The 19,613-nt window shown below is 34.2% G+C and overlaps 2 protein-coding genes across 8 annotated transcripts; one reads left to right on the top strand and one right to left on the bottom strand.

The window, feature by feature from the left end:
- The first annotated feature begins 1,405 nt into the window (after positions 1 to 1,405).
- Positions 1,406 to 6,121, top strand: LOC104098546 (histidine-containing phosphotransfer protein 4-like). Of its 2 annotated transcripts, XM_009605310.4 has the most exons (6): positions 1,406 to 1,535; positions 2,435 to 2,565; positions 3,013 to 3,081; positions 4,884 to 4,955; positions 5,401 to 5,473; positions 5,852 to 6,121. In XM_009605310.4, the coding sequence occupies exons 1-6, from the start codon at positions 1,479 to 1,481 to the stop codon at positions 5,879 to 5,881; spliced, it is 432 nt and encodes a 143-aa protein (XP_009603605.1). In that variant the 5' UTR covers positions 1,406 to 1,478; the 3' UTR covers positions 5,882 to 6,121. The 2 variants fall into 2 exon arrangements, with proteins under 2 accessions (XP_009603605.1, XP_009603606.1); XM_009605311.4 differs by lacking the exon at positions 3,013 to 3,081.
- A 1,862-nt stretch (positions 6,122 to 7,983) lies between these two features.
- On the bottom strand, positions 7,984 to 18,772 carry LOC104098544 (cell division control protein 2 homolog A-like). Of its 6 annotated transcripts, XM_009605307.4 has the most exons (10): positions 18,613 to 18,762; positions 17,096 to 17,127; positions 16,829 to 17,013; positions 16,073 to 16,193; positions 15,621 to 15,794; positions 15,073 to 15,236; positions 9,533 to 9,620; positions 9,360 to 9,413; positions 8,449 to 8,580; positions 7,984 to 8,180 (listed from the first exon to the last, which is right to left on the bottom strand). In XM_009605307.4, exons 2-9 carry the CDS (start codon positions 17,102 to 17,104, stop codon positions 8,491 to 8,493), a joined length of 885 nt encoding a protein of 294 aa, XP_009603602.1. In that variant the 5' UTR covers positions 17,105 to 17,127; positions 18,613 to 18,762; the 3' UTR covers positions 7,984 to 8,180; positions 8,449 to 8,490. The 6 variants fall into 6 exon arrangements, with proteins under 6 accessions (XP_009603602.1, XP_009603601.1, XP_009603597.1 ...); XM_009605306.4 differs by lacking the exon at positions 7,984 to 8,180 and having other exon boundaries at positions 8,195 to 8,580; positions 18,613 to 18,772; XM_009605305.4 differs by lacking the exons at positions 7,984 to 8,180; positions 8,449 to 8,580; positions 9,360 to 9,413; positions 9,533 to 9,620 and adding exons at positions 10,301 to 10,464; positions 10,787 to 10,916; positions 11,012 to 11,114.
- Between the last annotated feature and the right edge of the window lie 841 nt (positions 18,773 to 19,613).

Genomic DNA, 19,613 nt, shown 5'->3' with positions numbered 1-19,613 from the left:
TACGCCAAATTATACTAATTGACCATGATTAAGTCAAACATTAAGATGAAAATGTATATTCATTAACCATGATTTAGTGATAAGGTTGTATACGAAAACAGCCTCTCTACCCCAGGGTAGGGGTAAGGTCTGCGTACACACTATCCTCCCCATACCCCACTAATAAGATTATACTGGGTTGGGGTTGTTGTTGTTGTTGTATACGAAAACATGTGTCATATACTTATTGGGTTGGTGCAAAACTCGGGTGTGGTTCTTTTAGGGATTGAACTGCAAGATCTAAATGTTGAAGACATCAGGTAATTAATGGATAATTGTAGGGTAAATCATCGACCATGACTAGCTAGTTTAATGACGGCCTAAATACTCATTTGGTCCGAGAAATAAGGGATAATTAATCTGTAATTAAATTTGAAATGAGTTTATTCCATATTTAGTTGGGATAAAATTGAGGTATAATTAAACTTCGGATTAGTTATCCCGGGATTGTAGTTATTGTAATCCCTATAACAGGGTGAGATTATAATCTCAGAATAATTAACTCTGGGATAATTTGTTTACCAACCAAACGACCCATGGGGAGTTTATTAGAAATGGTTCTATGAAAGTTCTAAAAATATAGCCAAAATGTTGTTCAAATGTTCAAAAGACATTAAAATTGTTATAGTTTTTTTATTTCTTTTTCCTTTTGTCTTTTTTCTTTTCGGTGATACGACTAATTACTTTTGATGTTAAAATTATTACAATAACATGACAATCCAGTGTGGGGTCTGGGGAGAGTAGTTTGTACACAGACCTTACCCCTCCCTACCTATGAAGGTAGAGAGGTTGTTTCCGAAAGATGCTCAGCTCAAGAACATTAAAAAAAAAAAAAGACACGATAGAGAAACAATAGCAACCATAAAGTAAACAACAGACAATAGAAGCAAATAAAGAAATTGAACTACCTTAATAACCACATATGTAATACTGATTAAATATTAGAAGTATTCAGACTTTAATTTTCTTGAAAACTCGAAACTGTTAGTTTGATTTCAAAATGGTTAAAGATGATAATTGATAGTTGTGACTTGTGACATGTCTGAAGTTACTAGTGATCTTAAAGAAAGAAAAATTTCCTCTCATTATATTGCTTAAAGAACAACTCGATCTACAAATTAAGTATTTTGCGATCACGTAGAATTTGAGAAAGTACCGCTCCTCAAGGATGTGATATATTGTCCCTTAGGCAAACTTTCGGACGGGTGATATTCAACTGACCACCTTTTATCGCATTTGGTTAGGACACTATATGATTATGTCGAATTATTAAAATATGGACCACTTTATATCAATCTTTTTCCTCTTTGGATTTTCTTGCTTTCTTTCCCTATATATACATACAACGGCAGCCTTTAGATTGAGTATGGTATAGCCCCTTTGTATTCTACATATAGTCTTTACATTCAGTTCCCATTCCTTTTCTCGTAAACCAAAAAATGGAGAACCAAAAGCAACGCCAAGCTGCTTACTTGAGGAGAAGCCTCTTTGATCAGGTCATATTATTATTTATTTGGTTGCTTAAATTTCTCAGAATAATTTAACTTATATACATTAATAATGTATTTAACCCCGTTACATTAAGTTATTAATTTACTCTACTTCTTTGAGTTAGCTTATTAGACATACTAAAAATAATGTCATGTTGTCGTAAGTAACTTAACATGAATTTTATGGTTCTTTCATATATGTTTTATTTAATTTAATGGACTATCTGATTCTCAATAATACCTTAATTGGGTACACACAAGAAATAGGCTCAGTAGCCTTTTGATCAACTTCTTGTGGAGTCAAACTCTCATTAGTACGAGTTAAAGGAATGGACCTCTCACCTTGGATGTCCATATAAAGAGCATAAATACCCGCTTTAACTTTTATTCTAACGGACTATATCCTTTATAAGGAATCGAAAGAATATGCAATGATTCTTCCCCGAAATCCCAACGACATGGTAATAAATAATTATCTATTGTGCATGGGTACACAAAAAATGTTCATTGAGTTTGCGTTTTATCACGTACAAATCAAAAATTATATACGCTAAGAGGGATTGGCTGAGTAGGGTGGGTGAGTGGTTTCTCTCACCAGCAGCCTTCTCAGTCATAGCTCATCGCACCGGACTTGCCTAGTATGGTTTATATTTCCTGTGTGGTTTGTGAGCTATTGCACAGTGAGCAAGTTACCCAATACACACGCCAAAAATAGCGGCTAAAAAACTATATAGTATAAAAATAGGTTATTATCAAAAAGAGGGTGTGTAACTATTTGTAGTCAACCAACTAATTGTATTGAATGTATAATTAAAGATATTTTACATTGTTAGTGAATAAAACTTAAAATTATTTTATTTATTATAAAGGTGTATAACTTTGGTTAACTCGTACAACTTATGCAGGGATACGTTGATGACCAATTTATTCATCTTGAGGAATTGCAAGATGATGCAAACCCTAACTTTGTTGAAGAAGTTGTCAATCTATTTTACACCGATTCAGCCAGATTGATTCGCAATATTGAACTTGCACTGTAAGAAGTTTCAAAATATAATTTTATATATGATTATCATAAAATAATGAAATTCTACTTTGAAATGCAGCATTCTTTTTATATATCACAAAAATTAAAATACGTAGATAAATGCTAAATCCGGTCCTGAAAATCACGCATAGGCCTCCATATGTATAGAGTTGGCATATAGGTATAGGTATGTCGGTCTATGTTGCGCGAACTCTCCAAAATACTACCGTACTCATGCGGATCTTTCAAAAATACATTATTTTTGAAGGATCCGGCATGCACTTGATGACATTTTCAGAGAGTCCGAACAACATAGATATTAGTAACCTAGAAAACGAGTTTTTTTTAATGATTAACAATATTTCATGTTGGAAAATATGTACAAATGTACATGTATAATACTATAATTAGTCATTGGCCAAATTAATATTTAGTTCTTTCATTTGTTCCAAGCAGGGAAAATGGACCTTATGATTTTACAAGACTGGATAATATGATGTACCAATTCAAGGGTAGTAGCTCAAGGTATGTGTTCAAGCTCACAAGAACACATACAGTATTTCTATTTCACTTTACGTGACACCTTTTCATGGAAAAATTTCAGAAATAGTCAGATTTATAACTGGTAATTAAAAAATTATTATTATTTTTAAAGTAATCGAAATTTAGTCACTTTTACATGTTAAAGATAATATGCTAGAAGTTTATATTCAGGAGCTCCAAAATCCAGCATATTTTGCTGTAACTTTCCGTGTTTCAGCTAAAATAACGGCTATTTTTCTATAATTTTGCAAATATTGGCTATTTTTTATTACTGGTTTAAAAACCGGTTAGCCCGTGCTATTTTTATTTTTTAGTCTGTTTCAAAAACACTAATACATTTTCTAAATCCGAAAAAAATGATGTTACACTTCCTATAGTATTATGATATGTTTAAGATCACAAGTTTTCAAAAAATTATTTTTTTCAAAATTTCGTGTCGATGCAAACTAAATAATATAAATTAAAATAATAATTATTTTTGCACTTACGTGATTTTAGACTTTGAGCTTACTTTTCTTTTTGCAGAATATAACAAAAAGATAGAAAAGTTTAATGAATCTATTTGGGTCCACATTTGGACCTCTATTTGAAAATAGTCAAACTACAAAAGTGTGTGAATAATGATCAAACATTTATTGGGTAGGGTTGAAGCGGGAGTAGAGCTAGGTGGGCGGAATGAGACGATTTCTTTGGTTAAAAATTATATTATATATATAAGGTTAATATTTTTTTTTATGTATATATATTAGGTATTGAATTCCCTTAAAATTTTTGTATATTTACATTTTTTTTATTTTTTGAATCCTCTTGTTAAAAATTCTGCTTCCATTAGTTGAAGATCCAATTTCTATTTCTCATATTCCATTTAGACTTTCTTATCATATTGCATGTTTCTCAAATCTCATTTTTCTTCTCCTTTTTTTCTTCACCTCAAATTTATAAGCTTCATTTCCCCAACATTTTAAGGACCCGTTTGTTCATATAAAAAATCAAAAAAAAAAAATTCAAAATGTGTTTGTCCATGAAATTTTACAAGTTTTTTAAAAAAATTCGAAAATGAATTTTTCAAAAACCACTTTTTCAAAATTTTCAAAAAACATTTCCCCACTCACAAAACTATAGCATTTTTCAAGTGAAATATATGTCCAAACATAATTTCAAATTTCAAATACCATTTTTCAACTTAACTCCAAATATTACTTTCTTTTTTTCAAAAATTACAATTTTTATGTTCAAACGCCTGCTAAGTGTTTTATAACAAAAATAGTAACTTAACTTTACCAAAAAGGCAACTGAGCTGACTATTCTTCTTTCTTTTTTCGCAGAATATATAGTTGCTTTTCCACTTTGAATCATTTAGAATATCCTTATCTTAAGCAACAAAAAAAAAGTACTAATTCTTTTCCTCGATTCCTAGACAAAATATATAATTGTATAAGTGGAGAATCTAATCAATTGGGAGTTCGTATCATGACTTTTTCTAAGATTATGTATGCTTCATTTTCATGCATATCTACTACATATTTTATCATTGAGAAATTTCACTTTCTCAAAATTGTTATTAAAATGTTGTTTTTGACATGTCCTCGACTCAAAAAAACATAGTTACAACAGATAAACAGTATTGCTTATTGCGTGTAATCTCCGAAAATAGAACCCCATTTGTTCATTCTCCTAAGCTCAAACATCTCGAACTATAAAACTAACAATACCTATAATTAGTATATGTGTATTTCTCTTTTCCAAATGAAGTATAATTTATAACATTAGAACTTTTGTTGCAGCATTGGTGCCAAAAGAGTAAAAAGACAATGTTGTCAGTTTCAGGAATACTGTATTGCCAAAAATATAGAAGGGTAAAATTTCTTTGCCTCCTCCTCCTTCTACTTCTAGTTTTTTCATTAAGATTTATGTCGTTGGAACTCTCCAATATTGTTATCGTGTCTGTGTCAGATCCTCCAAAAATACACTATTTTTGGAGGATTCGACACGCAACAACATTTTGAAAAGTCCAAGCAGCAACATAGACCAGGACAATGAATATTTCAAAATCTGTGATTTTCATTCAAGTTGAAATTGCTTATACAGTCAAACTTCTCTATAACAATTAACAACCTCGCTTGTTCCGATATTTTTTGGATATTGTAGAGAAATGTTGTTATAGAGAACATATATTATAACATAATATGAAAATTGGTTCTAAAAAAAGCTTAACTTTTATAATAAAGTATTGTTATATAAGTATGATGTTATATATATGTCTGTATATTCTAGTATTATTATTAATGGACCAAATTGCAGGTGCAAGAACACATTCCAAGGAGTGAAGCAAGAGCACGCTACTCTAAAGACTAAGCTTGAATCTTACTTTCAGGTATATCTCTCTTGTCTTTAAATATTTTGCGCACCCCTTAATTAAGAAAGACGTTTAATAGCCGTAACTACAAGAAAAGTAGTGGAATGTTAATTAATTAAGATCTTTAAAGAGAGATAAAGAGTAGTTTAGATAAATATTAGAATAGTATTAGAACAGTCAGGTGAATCTGGAAAAAAAATGGTGATAAATGTTTCTTATTAACGAAAAATAATATAGACCGGATATAGCATTTCCTATATATTTGCATTTATATATTTTCACGACCGAGTAATGAATTTAGTGATAAGTTGTCTTAAAATCTTGGATCTCTCTATATATACGTTTACCATCCATGTTTATAGCTTCTAATTTTTCTTTTTTCCATTTTAAAACTAGATGGCAAGAGAAGGTTCCCTATATGTTTGATGTCGAAAGCAGCATCAGATTCAAGCAGCTGATATATCCAAAATCCATATATATATATATATATATATATATATATATATATATATATATATATTATATATATATTGCTCCATAGAAATGATCATATATAGGATCTTCTTATCATGAAATAATGTACCATGGCACTGAAAAAATGTCAGCCATTCTGTAGTATAAAATCCGTCAGTACTTATTAATGCAAAGCTCGTGGTTTCAATACAAGAGTTCTTATATGTTTATGTAAATACATTTTTTCTAGGAACATATATGTATATCTACAATAGGTAAAATATGTATATATTTATAATAGGTCAACACAGCTCGAGAATAATACAAAATACATATCACAAACCAGGGGCGGCCCAACTTCATCGGAGACCTAAAACAAAATCTTAATAAGAGGCCTTAATATATATATATATATATATATATATATATATATATATATAATTTAATGAACATCATTTTTAAAAAAATTAGACAAGTGAGGATGTGGAATTAAAAAAAATGAGAACTTAGTTTTATAAAGTACAGAAAATTAAATGAATTTAACGTTGATTACATCACAACTGAAATGGGAGAACCTAGAAAACATAAGTGACTCCTTTATTTTAGTAAGTCCCTTTCTATATTTTTACCATTAATGAGATGATTTCTAGCCCAAAAATTTCTATGATTTATTTAAGATTACAAGTTTCAAAAGCCTTCCTTTATTTCATAAAATACATGTCCAGTCAAACACTTTCATATAAATTGAGACGGAAAGAGTATAATTTATGTAAGAAAAATAAATAATAAGTTAGATTATTAGATATAGTTACGTGACCAACTAATGAATAGAGAAATATAATTAAGTAAAAAAAGATTGACAGAAAACTATTTTAGTTATATTAATTAGAGGAAGAAATCGAGTTATTAAAAATTAATATGACAATAAAGAAATAAATTTATCAATAATAAATGATAATTATATAAATAATATACTACTATATATAGAAAAATACTAGTAATTTTGGGGCCCTTAAATATTTGGGGCCTAAAGCAAGTGAAACACTTGCTTTAGGGTTGGGCCGCCCCTGTCACAAACTACAAAAAAAAAAAAAAAAAATATATATATATATTGTGTGTGTGTGTAGTTTGTAGAATGTAGACTCAAACTCACTTACAAGCTAAGTGTTGGTTTGCATTGCTTCTCTGGGTTAAAATCTACATATTTCTTGATTTCGAGTTTAAATTGGAAATTGGAGACATAAATATGTGATTAATATCGTATATATGCATTCCATTTCGAGATATATTTCACTGGTTAATCTACTGTTATATACTTTATTTTAATTCCTCTATTCTTCTTTTTAAAATCTTTTTACGTTTATTATATTGGGTAATCCACGGTACTTACGTTTTAATGCGTTTAACGAGGAAACGTTCATCTTCACTTAGACAGATGCAAATCCCCTAATTAAGGGTTTAGAATTCTTAATTCTAGAAAATTTCTTGTTGTTTAATTTAATTGACTCTTGTAATCCTACCAAATGATTATTTCAATCAATTCCTGCATCTATATTTACAACCAAAAATAAACTGAGGCTAGGCAGAGAATGCTGCTGATACTTATCCCTAGTTTTAGTTCCAACATTTATAAAAGAAAAGAAAAAAAAAGACGAGACACACAATCGGAACAAATTCAAAATAGCCACTTTTGCTGTCCCTCGAATTGAAATAAATAGCCACTGCATGGAGTTTCAAATTGACAAGTGAAACTCCAAGATAATAAATAGTCTGAGTGTTTTTAAAAAAAATATTTTTGGTGAAAATCAATTTGTGTTTGACTAATTAATGTGAAAAGTACTTTTGAACAGTAATTAGTGTTTGGTCAAGCTTTTGAAAATTATTTTTAAATATATTTTTCTCAAAAATGCTTCTCAGAAAAATGCTTTTGAAGATAAGCTACATTTTTCTATTTCTCAAAAATTATTTCTGTTTCTCCTCAAAAGTACTTTTTTCCTTCTAAAAATTTGGTCAAACAATTCAATTTTTAACCAAAAGCATTTTTGGCCAAAAAAAACACTTTTAGCCCAAAAAAAAAAACCTGGCCAAACTGGCTAAATTATGTCTATTTTTACAAAAACATAGCCGAAAGTGGCCAGTGGGTGCTATTTCCACTGATAGAAGTCATGAGCAATATTTGTTATTCTTTTCCCACTCGTCAGTTCTTATGACAAATTCAACTCGGGAAATTTGAGAAGAAAATACACCAATTTCGATACCATTTTGCATCAACCTGAAGACAGATAATGAATGTTCTTTAATTCCAGTACCAAACTATGCAAAAAAACTTAAAGGCTGCACACCAATTCAACAATACACTGCATATTCTTGTTAATAATATGATTCCTATTCATATTTGGCTTGTTTTTAAAAAGTTTATTATCCAACCAATTTTTTAATGGATAACTGTTTTCTTTTAACCATTATGCCGCCACTGATAAATGATAAAAGCGCTAAAGATCACACAAACTTCTCCGAGCAAAACCCTGTAATTAACATACCAAATTAACATTATATAGCATTCGGGATGAAGATGCAAAGCGTCACGGAACACTGGCATTATCCTTGAAATATTCATGCTCAAGGGCACTCTTGGCAGTGATTCTCTTGCTGGGGTCTAAACAGAGCATTTTCTGAGAAAGTAATAAATAAACAAAGAGTAATGAGGCCGTGGATTTTTCAAGCAAAAGAATGAAGTCTGGTGCATAACACCTACTCATTGTCCACATACTAAAGGAGAAAAGCACCAAGTCTTTTATGTATTCTGCTACATGAAAAACGTTGAATTGCATGGAAACTACTGCTACCAAAAATGCCTCGTGCGCGTCCTCCAAAAATGGACTACTTTTGGAGGATCCGACACACATCAACGACATATTTGGAGAGTCCAAGCAACTTAGGTCCTCAACCCAATAGGTGTTCTCCAAATATAATTCAAAAAAAAAAGGGAAAATAGAGAGATAAAGAGAGACATGAAGGAAAGAGAAGCAAAGGACCTCGACAAAAGGACATTTATTTACTTCATCTCTTACGACTATGAATACCTGCAAACTCAAAGACTACTTATAACTTTTCTAGATGTGAATGCCTATAGTAATTTCACTGGATTTTCTCAGAAGAAAACCAAGCAGAAAGGCTGGAGTTTCATTTAGAATAGAAGAAAGCTTCATATTCACAAGATGTATATATCATTTAGAAGAAGGGGAGCCTTGGATCCATGGTAAAGTAGTCTCTGTGTGATCTATTGTTCACATGTTCGAGCTGTGTAAGCAGCCACTAATGCTTGCATTAGGGTAGGTTGTCTACATTACACCCTTGGGGTGCGTCTCTTCCCCGGACCCTGCACGAATGCGAGATGCTTTGTGCACCAGGCTGCCCCTTTTTGCATATATCATTTAGAAAGCAAACTTACACCAAAGAGATCAAGTCCTGCTGCATCAAGACTCGGGACTACAGTTGCCAAATCCTGCAATGTAATGAGCTTCAATTAAGCTTTTATTTAAGATGTGATAATATTGGCAGGAGAATCAGGCGAGTACTAAAGTGAAAAAAAAAAAGGAAAAATATTGAGAAACTCTAGATTACCTTTGGAGTCCATTTGGGAAAGGAAGATTTAAAATCAGGCAAAGATGTCACTCCAGGCCATGTATTCTCATTTGGAGTACCCACCACTCTTCATACAGAGAAATAGTAGAGAATCATGACATAAATGAAAATATTTAATAACATAAAACACAAGGAAACAAAGATATCGGATATCTATTTTTCAAGAAATCTCACAAATATTCTTTTGGTATACTGCAATATAATCTCTATGCATATGTCAAAACACAGTGTGTGTGGAGAGAGGGAGAGAGTCATAAACTGTAGTACAAACTCAATCTTTAAACCTTCTCTCAATCTAACAATCCCATAGAGAGAGTTGATTATAAAACTTAATAATTAATTGATTATTATGTCTTTCAGCACAAAGAAATGAAGATTACACACAAGTATTGGACATGATGCTACTGGGAATTCCGTGTACAAAGAAGTGATTTCAAGGCCACAAAGCATCTCTGCAGAGCTGTTCATATATATATATATTGAATACAAAGGGTAAGGGAAGTAGGTAATGTAGTACAATACAAATCAAACTCTTAAGTCCTACAAGTACATGGATTAGGAGTCCTAATCCGCCCCCTCAATCTGGACGTATTGAAATAACTGACAAATTGTCACGCAAAAGACAATAACGGGAAGAGGATAAACAATCAATATGTTTAGAACGATCATGGAATACGGGGTTATGAGACATGTATGTTGAGCTGACATTGTCACACAATACTCGAATCGGTTCACGAAGATAAAGGCCAAGTTCACGAAGAACATGACGAATCCAAGAAGTTTCAGCTACAGTATATGCAATAGCCCTATACTCGGCCTCTGTAGACGATCTTGAAACTGTCGGTTGTTTCTTCGCACGCCAAGAGATAGGATTGGAACCCAAGAAAATTACAAACCCAGTAGTAGAACGCCTGCTATCGGGGCATCCAGCCCAATCAGCATCCGAATAAGCAATCACCAATGAATTGGATGAAGAAGCACGCAAAAACAGTCCATGCAAAATAGTACCCTGTAAGTACCTAAAAATACGCTTCACACACTGCAAATAAGTAATACGCGATTCATGCATAAACTGAGAAACAACATTCACAGCATAGGCAATATCAGGACAAGTCAAAGTTAAGTATTGAAGAGCACCCACCATGCTCCTATATTCACTAGGATCTTAAAGTAACTCACCATCCATAAGAGAAATAGAAGTACGAGAAGCTAGAGGTGTGAGAACTGGCTTACAAGTATGCATGTGAAACTTAAGGAGCATGTCTGAAATATATTTCTGTTGAGATAAATGAAGACCACCAGATGAGCGAACAACTTGTACACCAAGAAAATAATGAAGATCGCCTAAGTCTTTCATGGCAAACTGAAGGGAAAGAAGACTAATGAACTGATCAAGGATACATGAACAACTACCAGTTAGAATAATATCATCAACATAAAGCAGTAGGATAAGAATACCTGATGATGAACGACGAACAAACATAGAGGTATCAGATTTGCTACAAATAAAACCTTGAGAAAGAAGAAATGTACTAAAGCGATGAAACCATGCATGCGGGGCCTGTTTTAAACCATAAATGGCTTTGGTCAATTTGCAAACATGGTGAGGAAATTCAGGATGAATAAAACCAGGAGGTTGTTTCATAAATACTTCCTCAGTAAGAACACCATGTAAAAAGGCATTTTTAACATCTAATTGGCGAATAGGCCAAGAAAAAGAAACAGCAAGTAGTAGCTCGAACAACAGGACTAAAAGTCTCATGGTAATCAACACCAGGTTGCTGATGAAAGCCCTGTGCTACAAGACGAGCTTTGTACCGCTCAATAGACCCATATGAATTATATTTAATACGATAAACCCACTTACAACCGACCAAGTTCATGTGAGGTTGAAAAGGAACAAGTACCCAAGTTTTATTTTCCAAAAGCGCATTAAACTCATCTGCCATAGCTTGTTGCCACTTAGGATTTTTCACAGCCTGAGAGAAACAAGAGGGCTTAATATCACGAAGAGTAGCACTCAATGAAAATACCTTCTTAGGTTTAGAAATTCCAGATTTAAAACGAGTTTGCATTGGATGAGATGTAATGATAGATGTGGAAGCAGAAGAAGTAGTAGTGTGAGACAAGCTAGGTAAAGACGGTGAAAGATCAGTAGAGTGTGACTCACTGGATGGATCAGTAAGTGATGTCGGAGTGATTGTGGTAGAACAAGGAGAAGGGGAAGGAGAATTTGAGGAAGGAGGGTCAGAGGAAGCCACAAAAGAGTTATGCGGGACAGAAAGTTGTGTAGGTAATAAGGGTGATGTAACCACAAGAGGATCTGAAGAGTGGGATGAGGAAGAGACATGTGAAGGACAAGACATGGTAGCGTATGGGAACACTGACTCATGAAATACAACATGACGACTAACATACACACGACCTGATTTAGGATCTTGACAACGATATCCTTTAGAGTTAGATGCATAACCAAGAAAGATACAGTGAACAGAACGGGGGTGTGAGCTTGTGAGGTACTCGAGCATAAAGGTTAGGGAAGCATTCACAACCAAAGGCTCTAAGAAAATTATAGTCTGGAGGTCTATGAAAAAGTCTTTCAAAAGGAGAGAGTCCTTGTAAATTAGGCGTTGGCAATCTATTAATTGTATAAACAGCATAATAAGCAGCATCAACCCAGAATTGAGGTGGTAAAGTAGCCTCTGCAAGAATGGTACGCACCATTTCAATAATGTGTCGATGCTTCCGTTCAGCAACCCCATTTTGTTGAGGAGTGTCCGGACATGACTTGCGAAAGAGAATACCCGAGATGGAAAAATGTGAGAGCATAGCTTTGTTATCAAATACACCACCTCCTAAGAAAAGTCTTTATTTTAGAGTTAAATACGTTTTCTACTAGTTTTTGAAAAGCACAAAAATGTGTAAAAACTTCTGATTTACTCTTCATAGGGTATAACCATGTAAAACGAGAGAAATCATCAATAAAAATAACATAATATTTAAATCCCAAGTTTGATCAAATTGGCGATTGCCAAACATCTGAGTGAACAATATCTAATGGAAAAGAACTACAGTGATCCACTAAACTAAATGGTAAACGTTGAGATTTTCCTAATCGACAAGGGACACAATCATTATTATAAGAATTAATCAAATTAATGTAATTGTTTTTCCTAAGACGATCTAAAGTATAAGCTCCACTGTGACCGAAACGACGATGCCAAATATCTCCAGACTGACGTAGAGCAATACATGCTTGAGGATGAGAAGACACTGATGAAGATGCTAGCGGATAAACATCACCCTTATTGGAAGCTTGCAGGAGAGTTTGACTCGAGGCTTTGTCCTTAACAAAAATAGAAGAAGAATCAAAATCGACAGCACAATTGTTATCCTTACACAACTTCTTTACGGAAATTAAATTATGACGAAGTTGAGGAACATGAAATATGGAGCACAAGTGTAATGGACGAGATGTAGAGGGTAACTGAGTATATCCAATGTTTTTAATATTAAGCAAAGTGCCATTTCCGACAAACACACGATCAGAGCCATTATAAGGTGATTTATGCAGAAAATTACCTTCAGATGGGGTCATATGAGCGGACGCAGCAAAGTCAAAGTACCAAGTAGCATCATTTATTTCACCAACAGACATAGTAGCAAAAGACTTAGGAAGATCATTAGCAACAAAAGCATGATTAAATCGATTGGTACAGTGTAATGTAGAGTGATCGGGAGACCCACAAATTTGACAAATGGTAAAAGAAGGATGTGCTCCTAAGACTCCTGCAGATGGTGATGTTGAACTAGCAGATTGTGAATGATATGAAACATGGGACTTACTACCAATACCTGATGAAGACTGTCCATGAAAACCGTTGCGTGAAAAATTATTAGGTGAAGAAACTTGTTGTGATTGACCGCGACCACCAAAGGAGCCTCGACCTCTTCCTCCACGACCCCTTCCTCTAGATGAGTAAGACCGACCTCTACCACGACCCCCTTGAGATATTGATTGATTACCAGAGACAAAAGAGGAGTTAGGAGATACATTCTGGGCAGCAAAGGCTTGATGGGAGACAACAGGGTCTAGTTCTTTGAGGCGTTGCAACCGTTGCTCATGAAGCAAGAGTTTGGTACGAAGTTCTTCAAGAGATAGTTGGCCTGGATAGTGTGTAATGATGCCAACTAGTGTGTCATACTCTCTTCCTAACCCAAGAAGAACATGGTCAATAAATCTTGAGTAGACACTGGAGAGTTAATTGCCACAAGGGAGTCTGCTATTTTCTTGGCTTCTAGGAGATACTCATCAATAGTCATGGAATCTGATTTGCGCATGGTAGTAAGTTGTCGCTTAAGTTCTATTGATTTAGCTTGACTAGCATCCATAAAACGTCTTTGTAAGGATATCCAAATATCACGTGATGTAGGTAACAAGTGAACATCAACAAGGACCTCGTGAGACAATGTTGCAAACAGCCACGATCGCACACTTTGATCAATTCTGACCCATGAACGATAGAGTGGGTTAACTTGCTGGTTACCAGAGACATCACATAAAAATTGAGTTGGTTGAGGTGTAGAGCCATCTACAAAGCCAAGGAGTTCATGAGAGATCAACACGGAGGTGAATTGAGTACGCCAAGTGAGATAATCTTCAACGGAATTAAGCTTGATAGTCACCAAGTTAGTGACGTTTGGTGCAGCCAATGCCGCGGTAGAATGAAAAGGGGATGGAATTGTTGGTTCTATTATTCCAGCATAAGGTGGGAGAGAAGGCAGACCAATCTGTCCTATAGATGAACCTGGTCGAATACTAGGAGCAACAGAGTGAAGGGGGAAAGAGTGTTGTAATAGAGGCAAAGGAGGAATTGAAACAGATGACGAAATATCCGATATTGATTGCGTAGTTGCAACAGTTGTTGTAGGAAAAGGAAGCGAGACATCTGAAGAGTGGGGAGTAAGCGACTGGGAAGCCATAGTAGCGTGAAAGAGGTAAAAGAAAGTGGTAGGACAGTTGGATTGTACTGGACGTCTGATACCATGAACAGAGAAGTGATTTCAAGGCCACAAAGCATCTCTGCAGAGCTGTTCATATATATATATATATTGAATACAAAGGGTAAGGGAAGTAGGTAATGTAGTACAATACAAATCAAACTCTTAAGTCCTACAAGTACATGGACTAGGAGTCCTAATATTCAGAACCATAATCTTTTTAACATTTATGCTCTTCTATTTTGGTTATCCAACCCTTCCTAAGCCTCTTTCTACTGCCGGCATTCTAATGTTGGTCTGTACCATAACAGCGAGCACTTGAACCTTCCACGACTGTTTCTTTCTAACAACCATTCAATAAAAATGACGGTTTCTTTCTAAAGGAATTGGAATTATCTACAAGGAGGGCAGGGAATATGCAGATAACAAAAATACTCCCTATAAAATAAAGTTGTGTATGTTCACTTTGAGAAGTAACAAAAGGCATTCATTAAAGGACTGGTTGTGCATGTTAACACCTGAAAATCTTGTAAAGTTCATCAATCTCCGAGTCACCAGGAAATAGAGGTTGCTGGTTGACCATCTCAGCAAATATGCAACCAACTGACCACACGTCAACCGGAGTGGAGTAGCATCTTGATCCAAGCAGTATTTCTGGTGCCCTGTACCATAATGTCACCACCTGAAACAATGAAGTCAACAGTTGAAGGTAAAAAAAAAAAAAAAAAAAGCTCAAAATGTTAGACCAGAAATATGAACTGAGTATCTGCTTTTTAAATGATTGAGAGACAGAAGTGATAATTCGATCACTTTCTTTTTCAGCCAAACAAACAGACAACTTGAGCTATAAGTGGTTAAACAAAAACTTTAGAAGAAAAAGTTGCTCATTTAGAAAGGATGGACCAGATATTAAAGAGAGGCATCAGATGCAAAAACAATTTCTGCTCATAGCCTAATAACTACTTTCTGGTCAAGTTTGAAATGGAACAATATGAGACAATGGTAATACATGCAATAAGCCTGGTTTGGGGATTTTGTTTCAAAGAGCTAAAAACCATGTGCATACCTCATGAGTGAAAGTTCTAACAGGAATACCAAATGCTCTACCCAATCCAAAATCTGCAAGCTTTAACACATTGGTGCGTGGATTTAGCAGCAAGTTCTGAGGCTTCAGATCTCGGTGAAGAAATCTACAAGAATGACAATGCGCAATACCACGGAGCATCTGATACAAAAATGTCTGCAAAATTGGAGATATTACTTCATTGGCCATGAACATGAAGCCTGTGAACCTGACAACTTTACTGTTAGGTGGTGATACTTTCTCACATTGAAAACTCGGATAAAGATAATCATATATTTTAACTATTGTGCTAAGGGTGCATGTGCATCTCCTTCCTCTTTAAATAAGACTACTAAATAATGTCTTGACAAGAATCATAAAGAAGTAATGCTATCGATGAAGCAGCTAAATATAAGAACAAAAGCAACCTCCAAAAGAACATAGATCTTACTCACCTTTACAATACGGAGATCCTTGGAGAATTCAGGACATGAATCCATGTGCTTCTTCAAATCCAAGTCAAGATATTCAAAGACTAGATATAATCGCTTCTCGCTGTGAACCACATCCTGCAACCTGTTTCCGAATAATAGATAGTTTTTCGGTCTTAGAGAAGATATGGATAAAATTTTCAAATATAGCTTTTCCCACATATAGAAAGAACAACTCAGTATTGCAACCCAAGTTACTGTTATATACATATTTGGATCTACTCTCTAGTCTCTAACTCCTAATTCAGTCAGCAAAAGCAAGAATGCTGCTCCAGAAATGAACATAACCCAATCACCCACAGCATTATTCATAGTATCCCCCCTCTCTTATCCTCCTTCCATTTAGAGTCGTGATTGCACAAAACTGCAATTTATAGGGTGGACAACAGCTCACACCTACAACAGTACACCCAGGTTCACTCACACACATGTCACTAAAATGCTATCCCGAGCATATCTAAACTTTTGTTTTTCTGTTTGCCAATCATCACAGAAGCACACCAGCTGAAACTTGCAAGTCTTCTCACTCTCACGTTTCAACCACAATTAAATAGAGGATTGGAGCACATTGTGTTGTCACATGTTAAAAGAATCAACCGGCAAAACCGTAGCTTATACAATAGATTTATAAGCATAAACAAATAGCAGTTACACTTCCTTTGCAATCACAATCATATAATTCATATTGGTTCTAGATAAACTATAAAGACCATGTTATACCTCACAATGTTTGCATGCTGCATCTCCTTCAAAAGAGAAATTTCTCTAATAGCTGTGCTTGGCACTCCCTCATCTTCTTGCTCCAGCCGTATTTTTTTCAGAGCAATAATTTCATTAGTTTCACGAACACGAGCCTTGTACACTACACCGTACGTTCCTTCCCCAATCTTTTCAACTTTTTCATACTGCACGTACCCCCAATATTATCATCCAAAGAAACATACAGTAAATTAGAAGTGACAAAGATAGAGAGGAGTACTCTGTTACCTGGTCCATCTAGGTCAATCTGGATGGACTCTCTGAAAAGAAAAGCAAGATAAAAAAAGTTACATAAATAAGTAAAGCTTCAGACAGCAAAGAGGTAGTAAAAATATTTTCATCAAACTTTACAAGAGAAAATTATCCAACAATTAACATAATCATATTTTCACGACAATGCAAAAGTGAGCAACGTTTTCAAATGGCAACTTCACGATGAAAAAAACAAAACTCAGAAGGTTTGTTTTGTCGAGCTGTAGAAGCGAAACATATTTAGTTGGGGTGTGATGTAGTTGGTTATCACGTCAATTTGACACATTTTGTAGTTCTTCAGGTGATGTTTTATGCAAAGCTAATTTGTCCGATCCCTTTGGTATCAAGGCATGATTGATTAATTGACCCTACAACATAAAATACAAAGACAGCGTACGCTTTTCTGCAAGTATCATTTCAACCATATTTTCACTTTAATGCATAACTGAGCGAGGTTTTCAAATGGAAATTTCTCTGTAAGGAAACTGAAAACTTCCAGACAACACTCTTAAGAAAAAAGAAACATGATCCGTTTCAATGCATTTTCATGCTTTTGTGGATAGAGGAAAGTAACTGACTCAATCAACCAACTATGCCTCAATTTCAAATTTTCAGTGTGGGTTACATGAATTCTCTATACCCATTCCGCTCTATTAAGGCCTTTTTTTGTTAGGACGGTGGTGTTCGAATCAACTTGCGTGCACCTCGACTATTCTACCAGGTACCGATGTTATCAAAGACGAAAAGCACAAAAAAGCTCTAAGGTCCGTTGGGGCTTTAAGCGCAAATAAAGCGTGGGTTTTAATGAAAAGAGGCGCAACTAGAGATAAAGTAAAAATATTTATATATAGTCTAAGACCAATAATTATAAGCATGAATAACAAATATATGGACAAAGAAATTGAAAATAATTACGATAAAGTAAAATATTAATTATTTAGTGTCGCCTTTTCAGGATTACACTCGTTGGCAAGAAAAAGTATATCTTAGATTCTTGATGTGACACTGAAGCGCTCACAAAGCGAGGCGAAGCGCTCAACATGTTTTGAGCCTCGCTTCGGGGCTTAAGCGCGTTTTAAGCGCGCCTTTGACAACACTGTCAGGCACCTATTAACTCCCACCAGTTTAGGTACCAGGTAACTCTGTCTACCAACTGTTAGATAAATAGGAAGCAATCGCCTAGTATTTTTTGTCAATGCTTAAATTTGAACATGAAACATCGTTATTCTCCACCTACTTTATTGATCACTATGCCAAACCTTTGGGTGAATTCATCCTACTTTTTGATTATTTTTACAATGTCTATTGTCTCCTATCCATTCTGGGCTTGGAACTGGCTATTCTTTTCAAAGCTAGCATAGCCATAGGCCAGATTTAAAAATAGAAATATCCAATTTAATCAGCACACTATCAGTCGCAAACCACACCAAAACTCAAACAACAGAAGAATTAACGCAAAACATTAATGGACGCGGCGGAGAGGACAAAATCACCGTCGTGAAACGGAGGATCGGGAGATTAGAAGCCGCGGCGGTTGTGGCGGGAGGGAGAGAGCAAATGCCGCCGGAGTTGGACCAGTGAGGGACCGTTTTGGACTTAATAGTCAGCTTTACTCTTTACCATGAGTAAACTTTTTAAAATGTGAATCCACTCGGTATACCTGTTTAAAACTCCATATACATTTAAAATATTTGTTTTACATTCAATACTTACTTTATAAAATTTTATTTACTTTTTACAAATATCATTATATATTATTAAACAAATTCCACCTTTTAAGGGATTAGATTATCTCTCGCTCCAACTTGATAATTACTTATAACACTCCATCATCCCAAGGAATTAGTATTATACATTTTCACCAAAACATCTGAACCCCAATGATTTTTTGTTCCAAATAAACAACCCTCTCTATTTTTTCTTGTGGTACGTGGGTGCAGAAGGAAGAAGAATATGAAAATGGAGCATTTGTTTTGTACGAAACAATACCTCTTTGCCATTTATTTGTTAGATGAAGTGTTTCATCTTTTTTGTTTTTCTCTTATATCTATGTAATCAAAAGAAAAATTAAAATAAGATAAAAATATTTTAATTTGGGATACAATATCTAAACTACATAAATATTAGAATATACTATTCAAACCAATACACCACAGTATTCTAATTAAAATTACAATATTCAAATCAAACATGCTACACTATTCTAATTTGGAATATAATATTCAAATCAAACATACCAAAATATTTTAGTGTGCCATACATTATCCAAACCAAACATACCAAATTACAATTGATTAATGAAGAATATAGTATTCAAACCAACATACTATAATATTCTAATAAAGAATATAATACTCTAATTGGGAATATAATCTTCAAATCAAATATACCATAATAGTCTAATTTGGAATATAGTATTCAAACCAAACATACCACAATATTCTAATTTGAAATACAATATTCAAATCAAACATTATTTTATTTATATTTATTG

The sequence above is a fragment of the Nicotiana tomentosiformis genome, chromosome 1 (genome assembly GCF_000390325.3).
Source record: "Nicotiana tomentosiformis chromosome 1, ASM39032v3, whole genome shotgun sequence".
In the NCBI taxonomy this organism is placed as follows: Eukaryota; Viridiplantae; Streptophyta; class Magnoliopsida; order Solanales; family Solanaceae; genus Nicotiana; species Nicotiana tomentosiformis.
The sequence above is the reverse complement of the archived record's forward strand: the minus strand, read 5'-3'. Positions and strand labels throughout refer to the sequence as shown.

What these genes read in the sequence shown, in the direction of transcription:
- LOC104098546 (XM_009605310.4), top strand. Translation starts at nt 1,479, where the DNA reads ATGGAGAACCAAAAGCAACGCCAAGCTGCTTACTTGAGGAGAAGCCTC. An exon ending in GGAGAAGCCTCTTTGATCAG is followed by an intron (nt 1,536 to 2,434) that starts GTCATATTATTA and finishes CAACTTATGCAG; the next exon opens with GGATACGTTGATGACCAATT. An exon ending in TTCAAGGGTAGTAGCTCAAG is followed by an intron (nt 3,082 to 4,883) that starts GTATGTGTTCAA and finishes CTTTTGTTGCAG; the next exon opens with CATTGGTGCCAAAAGAGTAA.
- LOC104098544 (XM_009605302.4), bottom strand. An exon ending in CAGCATGCAAACATTGTGAG is followed by an intron (nt 16,194 to 16,828) that starts GTATAACATGGT and finishes ATTCGGAAACAG; the next exon opens with GTTGCAGGATGTGGTTCACA. An exon ending in GAACTTTACAAGATTTTCAG is followed by an intron (nt 10,465 to 15,072) that starts GTGTTAACATGC and finishes CCCCGATAGCAG; the next exon opens with GCGTTCTACTACTGGGTTTG.